The sequence below is a fragment of the Eurytemora carolleeae genome, unplaced genomic scaffold (genome assembly GCF_000591075.1).
Source record: "Eurytemora carolleeae unplaced genomic scaffold, Eaff_2.0 scaffold643, whole genome shotgun sequence".
Taxonomy (NCBI): Eukaryota; Metazoa; Arthropoda; class Copepoda; order Calanoida; family Temoridae; genus Eurytemora; species Eurytemora carolleeae.
Window position 1 is genome coordinate 152,759 of NW_019396547.1, and position 20,614 is coordinate 173,372.

Below are 20,614 nucleotides of genomic sequence, written 5' to 3' on the forward strand. Positions count from 1 at the left end.
TTAGGTTTAGGTTTAGGTTTAGGTTTAGGTTTAGGTTTAGGTTTAGGTTTAGGTTTAGGTTTAGGTTTAGGTTTAGGTTTAGGTTTAGGTTTAGGTATAGGTTTAGGTTTAGGTTTAGGTTTAGTTTAAGGTTTAGGTTTAGGTTTAAGTTTAGGTTTAGGTTTAGGTTTTGGGTTAGGTTTAGGTTTAAGTTTCGGTTTAGGTGGAGGTTTAGGTTTAGGGTTATGTTTAGGTTTAAGTTTCGGTTTAGGTGTAGGTTAAGTTTTTGGTTCAAATTTAAGTTTAGATTTCAGTTTAGAATTAGGTTTAGGTGAATGTTAAGGTTCAGGTTTAGGTTACTGTTCAGGTTTAGGTTTAGGTTTAGGTTTAGGTTCAGGTTTAGGTTTATATTTAGGTTTAGGTTTAGGTTTAGGTTTAGGTTTAGGTTTAGGGTTAGGTTTAGGTTTAGGTTTTGGTTTAGGTTCAGGTTTAGGTTAAGGTTCAGGTTTAGGTTAATGTTTAGGTTTAGGTTAAGGTTCAGGTTTAGGTTAAGGTTCAGGTTTAGGTTAAGGTTCAGGTTTAGGTTAAGGTTCAGGTTCAGGTTTAGTTTTATAAATTAACTGACCTATTGAATCATAAAGTGATCCTATCATCTGAAGGACACAGTTATCACCTCCTCCTGAAGTTGTAACCTGTGTGGAAATAAACTAAGTTTAAAAAACTATCTTTCTCATTTTTTTAAAGGTTTAGTTTTTTTTGAAAAATTGATCGTCATGACTAGACAGCGTATAATTTTTACATCCAGTTAATCCCTGGGGGTAGAGATATTTCTAATAGAGTTGAATTATGAAAGGGACTGTAAGTGTAATTTCAACTGACTCTCCACTTATTAATTGACATGTCTGATTCACAATACCCTTTTAAACCTTTATGTGATCAAACATGTGAAATATAACGTTGTTTTACTACAGTGAAAAGTTTTACATCGTGAACATTTCTGACATTGGTTCAAAAGCATGCATTCTTGATCAGACAGCATATAAGGGTTTCATTGTGAATAGGACTTGCCAGGGGCGAATACAGGGGGGGGGCGGCAGGACCTTCGCACCCCCTGACAGATTCAGGGGGGGCAGATTAAGGGAAAGAGAACCTAGTGAAAAACAGGAAAGTCGCCTTTTGCTTCCTAGGGGAGGATATTATATAAAACAACTACTTATTTCCATCAACATTATATGATCTCAAGTTTGTCAATCTGATGTTGACGGTTAATTTATCAAATAAAATTGTGTATTTTCTTTTTAAATATTTTCATTTATTCTTGCAAGAGAAAATATTGTTAAAGAAATGTTTTGTCTGCGTCTCAACAGATGGTGTTCAATGCATTAGCATTCCTAACAGTAACATATTGAAAGCAATCATTTATACCTAAATACATTGTACATAATATATCAGAAGAATTATTAAGTATGAATAGGAACGTATGGATGGAAGTAGGGTTGAATACTCTCTACACAGTTTATTTTATACAGATAACAAGAAAATCAGTTTAACTCTTTTTTTTCTTTAATGAGAAATAATGTGATTACAAAACTACCTTTCAATAGCAATATGTGATTGCAAAACTACCTTTTAATAGCAATATGCGATCGCAAAACAACCTTTTAATAGCAATATGTGAAAGCAAAACTACCTTTTAATAGCAATGTGTGATTGCAAAACAACCTTTCAAGAGCAATATGTGATTGCAAAACTATTTTTATAGAGCAATATGTGATTGCAAAACTACCTTTCAAGAGCAATATATGTGATTGCAAAACTACCTTTCAAGAGCAATATATGATTGCAAAACTACCTTTTAATAGCAATGTGTGATTGCAAAACAACCTTTCAAGAGCAATATGTGATTGCAAAACTATTTTTATAGAGCAATATGTGATTGCAAAACTACCTTTCAAGAGCAATATGTATATTGTATGTATAGAGGAATAAATATATCTGAGAGAGGAATACAATGGAGAGAGAGGAATAAATATATCTAAGAGAGGAATACAATGAAGAGAGAGGAATAAATATATCTGAGAGAGGAATACAATGGAGAGACAGGAATAAATATATCTGAGAGAGGAATAATATGGAGAGGTGGAAATATATTTAAGAGAGGAATAAATATATCTGATAGAGGAATAATATAGAGAGGAGGAAATATATTTGAGAGAGGAATAGAATGGAAAGGAATTAATATATCTATATTAATATAGAGAAATATATCTGAGAAATAATACAATGTAGAGGAATTAATATACCTGAGAGAGGAATAGAATGGAAAGGAACAGTTAATAAGAGAGTAATAGAATTGAGTAAATTTATCCGGAAGAGAATGGATACATGTGTGGTTCCTTGAATCCGATGAATTCCTAGGTTCAGGTTTCAATGCTCGATACAATCTTGTGGTTAGACCTCCATACTCAGATTCTAGGTTTAGGTTTGAGTTTAGGTTTAGGTCTAGTTTTAAGTTAAGGTTTAGTTTTAGGTTTAGGTTTAGGTTTAGGTTTAGGTTTAGGTTTAGAATTAGGTTTAGGTTTAGGTTTAGGTTTAGAATTAGGTTTAGGTTTAGGATTAGCTTTAAGTCTAGGTTCAGGTTTAGGTTTAGGTTTAGGTTTAGGTTTAGGTTTAGGTTTAGGTTTAGGATTAGGTTTAGGTTTAGGTTTAGGTTTAGGTTTAGGTTTAGGTTTAGGTTTAGGTTTAGGTTTAGGTTTAGGTTTAGGTTTAGGTTTAGGTTTAGGTTTACCCCCCTCAATTAAATCCTGTATCCGCCCATGGGACTTGCTAATCTTAATGACTTGAATGGTCATTCAAAAATATGTCTATACAGATCGTTAAACGACATTATAAGATTTGCAATATATACTGCCAACCAAATAGATTATCAAGTAAAATAGGTGGCAACAGAGAAATGGACATATTATACACGACGTCACTAAAGGAAAATTTCTCACATTCGTTGACATGTTTTCCAAGATTAAATGAAAAAGTGTTAAAACAGAAAATAAGAGACACATAAAATGGCACTTATTTTACTGTAAGATTAGCACTTTATCTTTAAATTATATCACTATAATTAATAATTTTTTCGGACACAAAAACTAAATTGACACTTGTGACGTCAGAATACAGCTGTACTAAGAGATGTAGAAATTCTACGTTGTCATCTATTGTACTAAAATATATTTGCTGCCAACTAATCCGAAATCTTCTTACCTTTGTTTGATCAGTGAAGAATAGTTTAAGGGGTTTAGCCTCCTGATTTCTGTACAGGACAATGTCCAAAACAAAATCAAAAAATCAAACCGTGCGAGCTGGGAGATTAAATAAGTTTGGTTTTGGTGAACTATACTAAATTGGATTAAATATTTATGTGTTTTGTTTGTAGATAAATATGATTTGGTAAATATAATCTAGGTCGGTCGGGTTGGGTCAAAATGGTATAATTTGTATAAGTTTAGATTAAATAAGAGTTTTGCTAAAGAAAAGCTAGTTATGTGACATCTGAGTTGGATTGGTTTAGGTAAAAACGGTTTGTTTTGGGTTAAAAGGGTCTGGTTTAGTTAAAGCTGATTTGGTTTGGAAAAATATAGTTTGTGTTAGTTAAAGATGGTTTGTTTTTGTGAAAGCTTGTTTGGATTTGTTTGGGTAAAGACGGACTGCCTTGGTTTGGATAACTATGATCTGGTTTGGATAAAGATAAGTTTTTTGTTTTAAATAAAAATGATTTTATTTTGCTTGAATAAAAATTATTTTGTTTGGTTTGGATAAAGATGGTTTTATTTGGTTTGAATATTGTGCCTGTAAACATGTTTGTGTCCTGCCGGAAGATAGAATATAATGTTGAAGATAAGGTTCAAGTTCTCAAACAGTTTACACATACTGAAATATTAATAGGTTCAGTTCACTAGTGGTCAAAAAAGTTATTTGTTTACAACGATTGCATAAAAGGGTGTCCCAAAAAAGATGGCATCCATATTGAAATTTATTTATTGTGCTTTTGAATATAATGTATATACTAGGATTAGACAAAGTTTAAAGATTTTGAAGTTTTGAAGATATCGAGACTTAATGTGGAGAAACAACTGAAAACCTAATTATTTAATTGTTAATTATGATTATACATTCAAGGTGGCACAAATTAAAATAGGGATTAGGATTTTTCAGCCTTTTTAAAAAAGACTTGAAAATGTGCTGTAGTGTAAAGTTTGTAATGTTATAACAGGAAATTTAATTAATTGTCCACGTGGATCAACGACGATTTAAATATTGTATTGTACTGTAAACCTGATATGTACACTGTGTACATGAATATTGAACTGTAAACCTGATAAGTAAACTGTGTACATGAATATTGTATTGTAAACCTGATATTTACACTGTGTATATGAATATTGTACTGTACACCTGATATGTAAACTGTGTATATGAATATTGTAGTGTATACCTGATATGTACACTGTGTACATGAATATTGTACTGTATACCTTATATGTACACTGTGTACATGAATATTGTACTGTATACCTGATATTTACACTATGTACATGAATATTGTACTGTATACCTGAAATTTACACTGTGTACATGAATATTGTACTGTATACCTAATATGTACACTATGTACATGAATATTGTACTGTATACCCGATATGTACATTGTGTACATGAATATTGTACTGTTTACCTGATATGTACACTGTGTACAAAAGAAAGGTTTGTTTTGATGTGAGTAAAGTGAACACTAAAAACAATTCCGTAGGCCAGGAAGAACGAGATAAATCCAACTAAGATTTTAAACCATATTTAATCGGATTTATATTTAACATTTATTTTGAAAATGATCAAGTATCAAACAGTTTTTACCGAGAATTAATTTCACAAATCTTTTGTTTTGGACAATGCCTGCTCAGGAAATCCACACATGTTACTTTAAGTTTAGTTCTCAAAATGTTGAAAAACTATATGCAGTATTTTTGTATTACTAGAGTTGTATTTATTAAATATTATGAGGACTGGGATTACTAAATATATGATGTGGAGCACTCAACATGATTTCCTACTTTCAAGAGAATTGAATATTATCACGACTTGATAAATTCTTTTTATAACCCTTTTTTATGGATCGAGGGAGGTTAAAATTATGGAAGAGTCTAGACCTTAAATATTCTATATAGTAACTTAATATCAACCACAAACTCTTTTTGATATTATTAAATAGTCCATATGAAAGTTTACACCTTCAGGTTGCCAAGATATAGTTAGAAAATTAAAAAAATTATTGGATATAAATTGAAACAAAGAAGACAGGTTCAAATCAAACAGTTGCTCCAAAACATTGCGTTTAGGACGATTTATTTATAAGCCGCCGAAAATAGCATTTGTGTAAATATGTCTAAAGTATTTTAACAAAAGAACGTTGCATATTCAGTTTGTATATTCGCATTAATGGATGGTGGAATGTTAGTATTTGTCGAAGATAAACTCACAGCTTATAGAAATAAGAATTGTAGATTATCTACAGTTAAACCCTAAATAAACCATACATAGAAAGAATTCATCGAATGTCGTATTCTTCCCTTTCTGATAATGAAATGCTGCAGATATTTAGTTTTTTAATCAAATGATTATATGGAGCTCTTAAAAACTGTTTCCGCATATTTATGGCTATTTGTTTATTTTCGCAAATACTGAAATCTACCTAAAATAGTATAAAACCCATTGAATAATTTTTAAGAAGACATTTGATAAATTCTTTCGGTGTATGTCTCATTTGGGGTTTAACTGTACTAAGAGAAAAAAGCTGTATTGTGACAGGCAAAAACCTCATGAAAGAATTGATTCTTTGCCACAAACTCAAACTTACTTCAATAAATGTTGAACTAACATCTACTTTTTTTACTCTGCAGAGGTTTTGTCCATCACCATCACCGAATTTTTAATAATCCCTGTATATTTGCAACTTGATGGTATAAACTTTTGAAATTTAAATTTAAATTTTTTATCTAACTGAAATATCTAAGCTCCACGAAATTAGAAATTAGAAAATCAGAGTTTGTGGCAAAAGTTAGTTAAATTTTATGATAAATCTTTCCTAGAAGTAATGCTAGAAAACTATTGTCGTTCATGTGGAACACAATGAGCCAGGTCAGTATCCCTGAAAAAAAAGAGTTAATTTAACGGAGTATTTCTCCTTGTCATATCAGATAATGAAGATTATTAATGAAACCTGAACCATGAATAACAAGGTTTGTTCAACAATGGCATATTGTGGTGGAATAATGCTCTTGCCATACACAATGTTAATAGAAAAAATTAGGACAGTTTACATTGAAACAAGAAACTTTGCAAAAATTCAAGAAGCTAATTAATAATTTCAGAAAGTTATCACTAACTCTTTAGGTTAGTAAGTAACGTAAGAAAGTTTATTGTAAGATTAGAAACTTTGTATTAAGGTTAGAAACATTTAACTAAGTAAGAATATTTATATAGTTAGGTAAGAATGTTTATAGTTAGGTAAGAATCTTTGTATGTTAAGTTAAGAACATTAGCAGCTTAATCCTAAAATCCTAAAAGAAAATGCCTAGAGGTAAGAAACTGTGTTTACATTGTTTTTGCGAAACATTTTGAGAATCCTAACAGTTTTTTCGGGGATTTTAGTGTGGCGTAAATTATTTTTAAAATGTACCAAGAACAGAAGAGATATGGAAGGCAAGGAAGAAGAAGAGAAGAGAAAACTGGAAGGAAGGATCAATCCAATCTCGGGAGAAACTATTCAACTCCTTTCTGAATATACAAAATCATAGACATATAATTATTAATTCGGTCATTTTTGATTTTTTTAAGAAATTAGAAATAATTAGATGATTTCTGAATATTCTAGACTAATAGGCTTCCATGCAAGGCAATTCGTGCCCTTCTTCGATTCTAAAAAATCGAAATTTTTTTAAGGCACATTTTTTCAATTCTAAACATGACCTTTAATGGAATCAATGTCAGGTTCTGCAAAAATGTGGGCCCGATCGGTTCAGCCGTGTTGACGTTTATCGGTTACAAAGAAAACAAAGTCTATTACTATATATATATAAAGATATCGGACATAATTAGGTGATTTATGGATATTCTAGACTTTAGACATAATTAGGTGCTTTCTAAATATTCTAGACTACATTGAATCATGTGAGGTTCCACACAAAAATTGGGACCGATCGGTTCAGCCGTTTTGACGTTTATAGGTTACAAAGAAAAAGACAAGCAAAGTATATTCACATAGATATCGGACATAATTATTTGATTTCCAAATATCATAAAAACTAGTGGATTTCTGAATATTCAAGATCATAAATAATGGTAAAACTATTTGCTTTGTAAGACCTTCAACGACACATAATGTTCCTTCAATGTTTAAGTCCTATTCCAGTTTTATCTGTCAAACTTTTACAGAGACTGTTTCTTAATCGTTGGTGCATTTTTAAACTCTGATTTTTATTCTTTAAGATCTGATGATTTTGCGACAAAAATATATTTATTAAACTTTTAACCCGAATTCTTACCTCAAATTTTTCAAAAGAAAACTTTTCCCGCTTCCCCACTTTGCGTAGAGTCCGACTGTTATTGGCATAGATAGTGACGGTTCTGTTAGTATATCAGCTAGAGCTGATCCATACAGATCATATCCCAGCATACTTTCAGAATCATCATTCGTGTTCAACTTACGGGCCCCGAACACCAAACTAAATGTGTTTTTTTTTATTCAAAAAGAAATTGAGACTTTGCCATAAAATCCTAATTTTATGATGCCTATATCTGTGCTACCCTATGTTATAGACCTTAAATATTTCAAACCATGAATTCTGTTCTGTTCAAATAATATAATTTTGCTATAAGAATACTTTTCTCATCTTATTTAAAAATATCATTTCATTTTGCTATAAGAATACTTTTCTCATCTTATTTAAAAAGTATCACCAAAAAGTGTTAATAGGAGTTACAAATCTACATTAAAAGGTTATATAACAATAAAGGAATCTTATAACAAAATGTAAGTAAACGTGAAAAAAGGGACAACGAGTTGATTATGCATTTTAAATCAAAATTTTTCAGTAATAATTAAGGGGACTGTAAAGGAAAAATGAAAGGGGGTATAGGCAGAAACCTGAGAATCTCAGGAGTTGAAAGATACCTATAAGAAATTGACATAAAACTTTGTCAATATTGTACCAAAACGTATATATGTCTCAATCAACTCCTGAGATTCTCAGGTTTCAGCCTATACACCTTTTCATTTTTCATTTACAGTCCCATTAAGAAAGTAAACCTAATGGACTTCGACATAAATTCAAATGACTCTCCATTTTTAGAGTTGCATGTCAGATCAAGTTTTTTTTTCAATTGAGATTTCTCGATTTTAAGTGACTTGCGCACTCTGCTTCAGGAAGAAGGAAACTCTCAGAATTATCAGTTTTTAAGCTAGAAAACCCACGATATCTTCCACACGGTTTAAACGGTACTGTTGTGAATCAAACATGTCACTCTTTAAATATAGAGTCATCTGAATTTGCGTGTTTAGTCCCTTTAAACGATTTAATTACTAACCTGAGCAGGGTTTCAACAATTCCTCGTGATCTAGCTCTCATAGCAATATGTAGAGCAGAGTCACCACACTATATCAATAGATGAATAGAAAGATGAATAGAATGATAAAAGAATGATTAATGAATACATGAATAGATGAATACAATGGTTAATAGATGATTAGATATATAGGTGAATACATGAATAGACGAATAGAATGATAAATAGATGAATAGAATGATAAATAGATTAATGGAATGATAAATAGATGAAAAATTAAATAGATGAATAGATATATAAATCAATAGATAAATAGATTATATAAATCAATAGATTAATAGACGAACAGCTATTAAATAGCTAGATGAATCAATAGTTAGATGAATAGATGTATAGCTGAATATATATAGATGAATAGCCACATAGAATATAGAATATGAATAGATGCATAGGTGAATAAATGAACAAATTAAAAGACAAATACATATATGAATGTAAATAAAGAAGAGTAAAATTAAGAAATGAATAGAATATTTTGTAAAAAGAATGGCTGATGTACTTCCCAAATAGATACTTTATAAATTAAGTACAAAAGTTAGTCAATTTTATAGGATTCCATGTATTCTGAAAACTTTAAACATTTTTAACATTCTTGGAAAATTGAACCTGCCACCGAGGGCGGGGAAACTTTTAAAATGTATTGTTTCAAAATATTCTAAATATTCATAATTTTATCGAATATAAGTTTAGGTTGGGTGCTTGAATACTGAACAATTGTATCTAGTTTGTTAACCCAGCTTATGATGTTCAGTCAAGGTAAACATATTCCCGTGGTTCCAAAAACTTTTAAAATCAAAATTTGAGGCAAATAGGTCTACAGGTTCATGATCGGACAAACAAACAAAGAAACAGAGATTACTACTTTATAGATAAAATTTGACCTGATCAGTTGTTGTTATCTTAGCTTTCTTCTCAATGAGAAGTTGAACCATTCCAAGGTTTCTATTCTTTACAGCTCGTATTAGAGGACTCAACCCTAAAGTATTTATATAAATGTAATCCACAAGATAAGTTTGTATTAAGAGTGTCCTCGTTCTTGAATATCTAAAGGGATCGATTTTAGATTGTTAAAATCATAATTTTGGAGCCACGAAAAAGAAAATGTTAAATTTCACTAAGTGAAAATATGTTGATATGGTATCTAAAGATAATTGGAAGTACTGTTGTTCATTTGTTTTGTTTTGAAATTTTGAAATTTTGTTTACCAATGGTAAAAAAACGGAGTTTTTTGCACTTTGCCAAGTATGTTGTATCAAAATTCATATTTTGTCTATAACATGCTGACTCTTGAACCGATTTCAATGATTTCAACGTTTTCTAAAAACGATTTTTTCGTACTCTGAAAAAGTCTCAAAAACCAAGAATATAATTTTTTTAAATCGTCCTTTAAAATGTACATATATTCAAGGTTAACCCCCCCCCCTCCCCTCCCATTGAATATTGTCCACCATAGTTTCAGTAGAAGTAAATATTTCCATTTACTGATAACGCTGATTAAAGGATTTATAAATCTAATAGATAGATAGATAGATAGATAGAAAGATAGATGTTACCGCCATACTATTTCTATTGGTTCAGATTAGGCACCAAACACATGACTGAACCCTGATTGGATCAGGCGCTAATGGACAAGGCTTACAGGAAAATTGGAACGTTAAAAGAAAGTCAAAATTTTGTACAGTCTGAAGTTTCAAGATTGTTGTATTGTACATAATCTCCGAGTGGAATATGTTCAGTGTGCCCCTCGCTCTTGGCATGCCAAATATTTTTGCATCCCCTTTAAGATGTCTTCGCTTTTGCATTAAGTTTATTAGGTTTATTTTTGCGTTGTTAGAAGAAAGTTTATCTTTTGCGGATATGTTTACTTTTGCATTAACTGTTATTTTTGCTGTGAATTAGATAGAAAATGTTATTTAAGTGTATTGCCAAAATTATTTCATTATTTTTAATTTAGCTTTAGATGGAATCTTCAAGAAATCATAATTTCTGTGATGCAGGCCAAATTATAATCTTATAAAGATTAATTAAATAAATACGATGTTTTAAAGTAGTTTCATAAATCACCTTGATCGCACTGAGCCTCAATATCTGCATTCGCAGATATTAAAATCTGAAATAGAAAAAAAAATCTTTTTCAATCTTTAAAATTAATAATCGTAGTGCACATTCTAAAATATTTTTAAATGCATCAAACGATTTTTTTAAAAAGGAAAATATAGAAATACCTTTGTATTAACTTCAGCATATTTCTTGAGCAGAGCCTCCACTACAGTTTTGTGTCCACCCTAAAATACAAGAGAGTTCGCTAAAAATGAAAGATGGATAGGCTTACGTCGAAAAATATTCGAGGGTGATTGCTTCAAATCTTACCTCTTTATGTTGCGACTAAAAGAAGAAAATTGTTAAAAACGACTAATGCTGAAGAACGTACCGTCCATACAAATTCAGAAAGTTGCAAGATTCAACTCGGATCGTAAAAAAATCTATTTTTTATCCGAACGAATCATTCAGATATTATAAGCTATATTCATCAATTTTTTTAAGCATTGTATAAAGTTGATATTTCATAGCATAATTTACTTGTTTCATGTACGATGTATACATACTTTAAACGACGATTTTTTTGTAGCTAGGTGTCATTGGCCGGAGTCTCTTCTACGTGGACCATAAAAAACATCGATAGAGACACCTAGCGCCCAAATTACCGACCTTTAAAGTAGTATTGCATATGAAACAAGTACAACATTTTTTTTAAAAATCTAAATATTTATTGTCTTCTTTTTTAAATTGTACAAAATAGTTTACGTGTGTTCAATAATAAAGCTTAACGACAAATTCGTTTACATTTTTTTTTTGAGAGATTTGTGTAATAAATACAAAATAGTTTACATGTGTTCAATAATAAAGCTTAACGACAAATTCGTTTACATTTTTTTGAGAGATTTGTATAAGGGTTAAATACATACATTTTTTAAATTAAAAATTTGGAATTAAGGATACTTGGATCCTGCAAAACATAAAAATTGAAGAGTGCACCAATGAAGTAGTAGAACATTAAAAGCATATAATATCAAAATTTAAATATGATGAAATATCAACTATATACGAATACGTAAAAAAATGTATGATTATATGAGTTGTAATATCTGAATAATTTGTTTTGCAATAAATTTTTTTTTTGATCCGATTTGAATATTGCAACTTTCTGAATTTGTATGGACGCTACGTTCTTTTGTATGAGACGTTTTTAACCATTTTCACCTTAAAGGCATTTCCCTCTTTGCCTTGAGGGTCATTTAAAAATACGCCAACAGTCCCTTAAACTTGAACTCTAAATAAAACATCGTCTGACATGGAATTTTTTTAATGACCGGACATACAACAGACATTGTACACACGGTTGTGAGTTACCTTAGCAGCCAGGATCAAGTTTGTATCCCCATATCTATCCTGTAGGTTTACATAAGCTCCTAGTTATAATATTTAATAAATAAATCATTTTATTTGTAAACTAAATCATCTTAATAAACCTAGAGGAGTAACTCCTTGAACTAGGAGATTAACTTATTAAATCAGATTAAACTAGGAGAGTAACTCAGTGAACCAGATTAAACTAGGAGATTAACTTATTAACCAGACTAAACTAGGAGATTAACCCATTGAACCAGACTAAACTAGGAGAGTAACCCATTGAACCAGACTAAACAAGAAGAGTAACACATTATACCAGACTAAACTAGGAGATTAACTTATTGAACCAGACTAAACTAGGAGAGTAACTCATTGAACCAGATTAAACTATAGGAGAGTAACTCATTGAACCAGACTAAACTAGGAGAGTAACTCATTGAACCAGATTAAACTAGGAGATTAACTTATTGAACCAGACTAAACTGGTTTTCCTCATTTATTTTTAATCAAAAAATATTTTTCATATTTTTTTACTAAAAGTATTTTTATCCTACTTAATGGACAAACGTCATTTACATCGCAGATACAATTATTTTCACAATTATAACCAAAATAAATTAATTTAGATTTACAAAATATAATATTTTCCGAATTTGATCATTTTTTAAATGTTAACCTAAGGATAGTTATTTTTAATCTTAAGAGTTCTAATGAAATTTTTAAAAATTCAAATTAAAAAAAAATCTTCAAAAAAAAGTCTTAAGAGTTTGAAAAAAAGTGTTACAATAAATCAAATCTTCTCAACGGAACTATAACCATTACCTTAATTACCTGCCTCGAACTATGGACTCGAACCCACCTGCCTTGAACTACTTGCCTCAAACTACCTGCCTCGAACTACCTGCCTTGAACTACCTGTCTCAAACTACCTTCATCGAACTACCTGCCTTGTTTTGACCTGCCTGCCTTTAACTGATTGCCTTGAACTACCTTCCGAAACCTACCTGGCTTGAAATACCTGCCTCAAACTACCAACCCAAATAAACCTACCTTTAACTACCTGCCTAGAACCTACCTTTCTCGAACCTATTTTTCTTGAACCTACCTGCCTTGATCCTACCTGCCTTGAAACTACCTGCCTTGAACCTACCTGCCTTGTTTCTACCTGCCTTAATTCTACCTGACTTGATCCTACCTGCCTTAATTCTACCTGCCTTGACCTTCCTGCCTTGATCCTACCTGCCTTGATCCTACCTGCCTTGATCCTACCTGTCTTGATCCTACCTGCCTTGATCCTACCTGCCTTGATCCTACCTGCCTTGACACCTACCTGCATTGACCTACCTGCCTTGACCTACCTGCCTTGATTCTAACTGCCTTGATCCTACCTGCCTTGATACTACCTGCTGCTAGAAGTTGATGGACGACCTCTAGATTCCCCTGTTTACAGGCGTGTGAAAGCGCAGTTTGTCCGCTCTGATCCGTCACATTCACATTCTGCTGGGTCCTGAACCTCACTATTCATGCATCCATTCTTTACAAAAAATAATTATCACCTTCCCCCCCCCCTACACAGTGGGATACTTTAGGGGGTCAAGGGGGGTGACTGGTTTTTGATATTTTGATANGGGGTACAAAGGGGATTTTAAAAAATTAGTTTATTCCATAAACATCTTATTATTCTCAAAAAAGGTTTGGCCGCTTTAGATTTAAGTTCTAATGTATAATGTTTCGTATTTGTTTTGTAGTTCCAAAATCTGATTTAAGACCAACCAATTTCTTAAAATAAGCTTTCCTATGCCCTGTTATCTGATAAACTATTTGGCACCCTGGAGACCATGGTTATTAGAATATGTGTTCTATATATTTTATTATTTAACCATTTTTGATAACATTACCATAATAAATATGTTTCAATGCTAAATTAAATTAATAAAAGTTTTTGAATTAAAAATTCAGTTTAGGCAATTTCCCACATTAACAACCCTGCATACAGACATCCTTATTTGTTTCTAAATTTCTATGAATAGTATAATATGAGATTAAAAAATTACATTTTCACAAAAAAATGGCGGCAAGAAAGAGCTTTTTAAAAAACAAATTCCCCCAAAATTGTGCGATAATATAGATGACAAAAACTGATTATTCTTTCAATTGCAAAAATGGTTTTTTTTACGGGGCTGAATACAGTGTCTGACAAAGGGTTGTCACAACAAATTACATGAATAAGAATATTTTATGAAACTATTGTGTACTTTATCATTCTTACTCACTTCATCGTGAATTTCATAATAAACTTGCTATGCATTAGTAAGCATCGTGCTATAAAGTTAAATTAGTTTTACATTATAGCACGAGTTCTATAAAGTTTTGATTGGTTCCCGGATTTTCTCCCAATAATTTAGGATATTTTCAAAATATCTTTTTTTAATTGAAATGAAAATAAAATTGAAATAAACTTTATATTTCTACTTCTGCGTTGTTTCAAAGCTTATTTGATCTAAAAATGACCATTGAAATAAGACAAGTATACAACCGTTTCATAAAATTACCTTATAACACTATTTTTTTGGCACGACGCGACGTGATATGAAGTTTTTGGACTTAAATTTTCTCTATATTTTGAAGGTTCTCGCCTTTTTATATTTTGTCCCTCGCTAAAGCTCGGGACAAAATTAAATCTAAAAAGGCTTGAACCTTCTCGAAAAAGAATAAATTTTTGTCCAAAAAACACTGCGAACCAAAATAACAGTGTTGTAAATAGTAATTACGTCATGCCTATTTGCTCCGTATAGATGCATGAAAGAATTAATGAATGGGTGAGGGGATAAAAGAATGAATGAATGAATGAGTGTCCCTGAGGAGTATAGAAACAATCTTCAGATGGTTTCCCTGTGAGACAGATGTCAGTTCATTTCTAGTTTTTAAATTTTAGAATTCTAAAAATATAATTTCAATGTACTGCGGAATAAAAGAATATTTGTTTAATAAACAACAATTTCATTTTCCGACATTGCAAAAAAAATGTTATCTAAATTTTAATCTTTGCCATAAATTCTTATTTCCTAATCCCCATATTTTTGCAACAAATTTTGCAGACCTTCCATATTTCAAACTATAAATTCTGTTTCATCAAATAATCTAAGTTTGAAAAATCTAAGGTTTAAACTATGAGGTTAAAACGATAAAGGGATTTAACAATTTGACATTGTGGTAAAGACTCAGTTATTCACTGTTATATTATTTTTATATTATTTTAAAACTGTAGAAATGAGTATTTCCTTTGCAGCTTCTGAGAGAGGTGTCCAGGAGTACATACCCGCCGTCTCCACCCTAGCCCCCGCCTCAAGCAGTAAATTAACTACTGAGACGTGTCCGCCTCGACACGCCCAAACCAGCGGCGTAGTTCCATACCTAGTAATTTAGAAAAAAAAATATTTGGTTATATTTAGGTAGCAGTTAAACTATTAGTTTTACTTAGCAGGGGTCCATATAATTCCATTTCTGATATTAAATGGGATCGGGGTTGAAATTACATTTAGGGGCATGAAAGTACACTTTATATGTCATTGTAAACTTTGACAAGTTTCAGAAGTTAATGATAAAGGATTATCCAAAAGAATTATACGTCTTTCCTAAACATTTTAAGCTTTTCTTATCATTGGGTAAACCTGTTTTTTTCAATATACAGGAATCCCCACAAAGGATGTGACTGTAAAGACAACACTCTTAAAGTTTGACTATCCCAAGGTTAGATTAATCATTTTACCTTGAAAATAGTTTTTTGTTAAATGGATAAATTGGCAAAGAAAAAAACATCTTCACATTTCCAAGGAATAATACATGTCATGAAATTAACAGTATAAATTCTGTACAGTCGTCTCTGAAGTATCATTCTTTCTGAGTAACCCTGTACAACTAAAAAAAATATTCAACCGTTTGGCCATTATAATAAATCAGTTTCAGGTCATTAGGGTAATTTTGTAAATCTGTTTGAAAGGAATTAAGTTTTTGTCACAAACTCAAATATTCTTATTTCTATAACTTGGAAACTAAATGTCGTAGACCTTAGATATTTAAAACTACTAATTTTGTTAGATCATATAATCTAAGTTTGAAATATCAAAGGTTGCAGAGATATAGAAATTAGAAAATGTGAGGTTGTGGCAAAAACTCAATTCCTTTGTTGTAATTGTTGAATGTACAGAGATAACCAAATACGAAGAGCAATAATTAACTGTTGAAAAGCAATAATTAAGTGTTGAAAAGCAAATAGTTTTACTTGAAAATTATTAAATTACTGCTTAAGTGAAATTGGTCTCTTCTGCGCAATTGCTGTGTCTCATGTTTAAAGTCATAACTTGAGTCTAAAAGTCGTCTTCGTATTTCAGAGTTTTCCGGTTCTCTCTGTATAAAGACTGAATAGTATTTAATACCTATCTCCTATCTCAGGTTTAGCTTTCTTCTCCAGCAGTAGTTTAACTATACTAGAGTATCCCCGTCCAGAACTCCACACTAAGGAGGTACAGTGGTGTTTACCTAGACAGCAGTTTAAAAAAAAAACACAATAACACATCTATGAGAAGTAAGAATAAATGATTGATTTCATCCAGGCACGCACCTCTGCCCCTTTAGTAAAAGTAAATTCAACCGATATGAAGCTAAAGTCTGACCGCGTCAACCTTGTTGCATCGGCCGGCTAGTCCAGTTCATAGAGCTAGGTACAGTACAAACTGGGACCGGAAAGGTTTCCCCGGCTCGGAAATTCAAATGTACTACGGCTGCCCGTGCAAGGTTGATGTCAGGGATTCCGACAAATTTGTCTGGCTGGAACTGTGCATGTTTGCTGTAAATATTCTAGACAGAAACAACTCTCAAGAACTGAAGAGGGTAAACCCGGACCGATATATTTTTTAAATATATTTTGTAGTTTTTTTGTCCTAGCACTCTCACTTTTGACACTATCACTGTGAAATTTTGTAACTTTTAATAATAAGTAATAAAAGGATTTTTGTAATTTTTTTATTTTTTTATTCACAGGGTTAAGGTACAGGGCGAAAAAAAGTCCGGCCACTGAAAAAAAAACTAAAATAGCCCATAATTTTTTGTGACTAAAGCTACAGATCTAAAAACTATACTTTTGAAAAGCCCTTGAAAAATGCATGTAGAAACATATGTGTCATACTTAGATGTTTGTTTAAAACAAAGAAAAAATATTTTTTTTTTTTCATTTTTATGGCTCTTTTCAGGCATTTTTTTCCACCCTCCCTAGCACCCAAACTATTCAAGTTATCGGTCTAATTTTTTTTTCTTTGAGCTGGCTATAAAAAACTGGGCTATGAACATACATTTCAACCCTTTAACTATTTTTAGAAATAATGAAAATAATGATAATTATAATAATAATAATAATAATGATATTAATGATAATAATAACTACAATGATGAAAATGTTAACACTGGTTAATACTAGTTAGTTTTGAAAAAAAAATAAACTATAAATCTGAAATTGTTCAGAAAAAAATATTTTAAAAAGCTCTGCTAGTAAAAAACAATTTTTTCCTAGGAAACATTAAAATGGAATAAACAGATGAATAAATTACCATTACATTCGGACTATTTAACCTTTTTATAAAATACTAAAAATCTTTGAATTTAAATAATTTTTTCTCACCTCTACAATTTACGTCAGGATTACCATCTAGAAGTATTTTTACAATGTCTGAAATATTCATGAATTGTATTTTTTCAAGGAAAAATTGAATCTGTATTCGTATTACTCAGAGTAGAGAATGTACACAGTGGGATAGATTATAATATGAATGCACAGTGGGATGGATACCTGTATTTCCTAGATAAGAGGCGACTAGTAATGGATTCCAGAATTCATCATCACTGTTCAAGATTTAGATTTAAAACTATTTAAGTTTATTTCAAGACAATTCTGAATTTGTTTTTTTTTTCACTTAGGAAGGANAAACAAGAAGAATATTTCTATTAGTTGTGTAGAAAACAAGAAGAATATTTCTATTAGTTGTGTAGAAAACAAGAAGAATATTTCTATTAGTTGTGTAGAAAACAAGAAGAATATTTCTATTAGTTGTGTAGAAAACAAGAAGAATATTTCTATTAGTTGTGTAGAAAACAAGAAGAATATTTCTATTAGTTGTGTAGAAAACAAGAAGAATATTTCTATTAGTTGTGTAGAAAACAAGAAGAATATTTCTATTAGTTGTGTAGAAAACAAGAAGAATATTTCTATTAGTTGTGTAGAAAACAAGAAGAATATTTCTATTAGTTGTGTAGAAATCAACTATAAGGATTGTCCTGTCAACTAACTAATCCTCGTCATATCAAACCACATTTATCCTAATAGCGAGGCTAAGCCCGCTAAACCAGATATTGTTAAAGGGATTGGTAACAAAATAGAACTAGTACAGTTTGTTCAAATTTTGATGAACTAACACAACTAAGCACAAGAGATATATTAAAATTGTTGGCCTAATTTATTTGTCTTTTCTCATTGCCTGTATTTGAAATCAAGGGAGCACATGTATGGTAAATTAAGAGAAACCATTTGAGCTGCAAATATGACTTGCTTTTAACAGAATAAATGATCTGGAATCTATAAAATTCATCTTTTTAACATGTAACAATTGAAAAGTTATGTCAAGGTTTCTGATATTGAAAACGTTGTGCATTATATAAAACATGAGACACTTTTTTATCTTTAATTTAAACTCTGAATTAATTCCTGAAATTTTTTTTGGTGATTAAAATAAATCATTAAATGTTTTCAGAAAATTTGTTTCTTATTCGAAATGTTTTGATATTATAGTTAAAAATCTTACTAGGAATTTATTAATGGATCAATTCAAGGGAAGATATAAAAAATCTTTATATCTGTTTACTAAAAAGCTGATTAATGAATAAGGAGAGTCAACTCAACCACTTATGTTGTGCGCCGGTGCAAACTAAAGAGAAGTGGTTGAACCACGTCTACACGGTTTAACCTTGTCAGTTGTCACGCTATTCATCGGGCCCTTAGTATTGTGAATCACCACAAACTCCATTCATTATGTAACCTTAATGTGTAAAACTTTCACATTTCACTTGATTTAACAGAATTTATAGTTTGAATTATCAAAGGTCTACAACACCAGTTTGCAAAGAAATAGGCATTAGAAAATCAGAAAATTTAGCAAAAATTCTAAGTACTGTAATGTAAAAATTTATAAATATAGGCGAAATCTATAACTTTCCTATAAAGTAATTGTACAAAATCATAATTGCAAGAATTACTTTTGTTTAAAATTAAAAACATAAAAAATCAATTGTATGATCAATGATAAAAATCAATTGTATGATCAATGATAAAAATCAATTGTATGATCAATGATAAAAATCAATTGTATGATCAATGATAAAAATCAATTGTATGATCAATGANTACAGTGTTGTCTTTTTTTACTTTTTTATTTAAAACCTATTCACCGAAAAAAAAATGTAACTCCGGCGTTTTAAATTAGCGCTATCATATTCAAAAGTTATTAACCTTATCTTGTTGTTTAAGAGCATGAAGTATAGTGGAGCAGTAACTAACCTTATCTTGTTGTTTAACAGCATGAAGTATGGGGGAGCAGTTATTAACCTTATCTTGTTGTTTAACAGCATGAAGTATGGGGGACCAGTAACTAACCTTATCTTGTTGTTTAACAGCATGAAGTATGGGGGAAGAGGAAGATGAATCAGGTTTGTTTACATCTGCTCCGCTCTCTAGAAAAACCTAAATCAGAGAAAACTTAAAACCTTTCTCATTTATTAATTTCTTATGTTTTTTCCCGTGTATATACCTGATAGTCCTTATTTGGACAATGGTAGGAGTCTACAGTTGGGCCCGTAAAACTATGGAATAGGAAGACGACAGTTAGGCTAAATTCATCATTCAAAATATCCAAATAAACATAAAACATATTGTGCAGTTTATACAGAATAGTTTTACTTAATGAATTGTTTTTTTGAGCTATTAGTAAAACCAATTACCTTGTAGTAACATCGAAAAGACAGAAAATTCATTGAATGTCGTCGTCTTATTCCACATAACTTTTTATTTTCAAATTGTTAAGATTATTCTTAAAATTTATTATGCAAAAATCGCCAAACCCAAAAGTTTGAACTTTTGTGTTGTGAATCTTGTGATCAAAGATTGATCCTCAATCTTAAAAGTATCCTTATTGGATATCAAGATTAACAAAAATATCAACACACAATTTCCAATCTCAGGTGCAAGAGTGGAAAGATGAGATTATTATTTTATTTTGTTTTTTTTTCGAAAAGATTTAAAAATTTACCTTGACAACCTCTATATTTCCTTGAACTACAGCATGGATTAAACCAGTCCATCCATCCTCATCCTCATCATCCACCTTGGGATTAATATTTTCATTAATTAATCCTCATCATCATCCACCTTGGGATTAATATTTTCATTAATTAATCCTCATCATTATCCACCTTGGGATTAATATTTTCATTAATTAATCCTCAT

At 30.9% G+C, this 20,614-nt stretch overlaps 1 protein-coding gene across 1 annotated transcript in view; it reads right to left on the reverse strand.

Annotated features, from left to right (window-relative positions):
• LOC111705292 (kinase D-interacting substrate of 220 kDa) overlaps nucleotides 1–20,614 on the reverse strand; it is a 58,442-nt gene that overhangs the window by 27,331 nt on the left and 10,497 nt on the right. The window contains exons 4-24 of the mRNA XM_023477785.1: nucleotides 20,418–20,492; nucleotides 19,766–19,852; nucleotides 19,670–19,722; nucleotides 17,909–17,961; nucleotides 17,741–17,788; nucleotides 16,503–16,605; nucleotides 15,348–15,480; nucleotides 14,924–14,958; nucleotides 13,470–13,573; nucleotides 12,067–12,125; nucleotides 10,881–10,940; nucleotides 10,720–10,771; nucleotides 9,537–9,631; nucleotides 8,617–8,684; nucleotides 7,575–7,760; nucleotides 6,710–6,807; nucleotides 6,116–6,178; nucleotides 4,709–4,808; nucleotides 3,823–3,903; nucleotides 3,238–3,286; nucleotides 605–671 (exon numbers count right to left, since the gene is read on the reverse strand). Of these exons, the coding sequence (XP_023333553.1) occupies nucleotides 605–671; nucleotides 3,238–3,286; nucleotides 3,823–3,903; nucleotides 4,709–4,808; nucleotides 6,116–6,178; nucleotides 6,710–6,807; nucleotides 7,575–7,760; nucleotides 8,617–8,684; nucleotides 9,537–9,631; nucleotides 10,720–10,771; nucleotides 10,881–10,940; nucleotides 12,067–12,125; nucleotides 13,470–13,573; nucleotides 14,924–14,958; nucleotides 15,348–15,480; nucleotides 16,503–16,605; nucleotides 17,741–17,788; nucleotides 17,909–17,961; nucleotides 19,670–19,722; nucleotides 19,766–19,852; nucleotides 20,418–20,492 (1,669 nt within the window). The remainder of the gene's footprint in view (nucleotides 1–604; nucleotides 672–3,237; nucleotides 3,287–3,822; nucleotides 3,904–4,708; nucleotides 4,809–6,115; nucleotides 6,179–6,709; nucleotides 6,808–7,574; nucleotides 7,761–8,616; nucleotides 8,685–9,536; nucleotides 9,632–10,719; nucleotides 10,772–10,880; nucleotides 10,941–12,066; nucleotides 12,126–13,469; nucleotides 13,574–14,923; nucleotides 14,959–15,347; nucleotides 15,481–16,502; nucleotides 16,606–17,740; nucleotides 17,789–17,908; nucleotides 17,962–19,669; nucleotides 19,723–19,765; nucleotides 19,853–20,417; nucleotides 20,493–20,614) is intronic.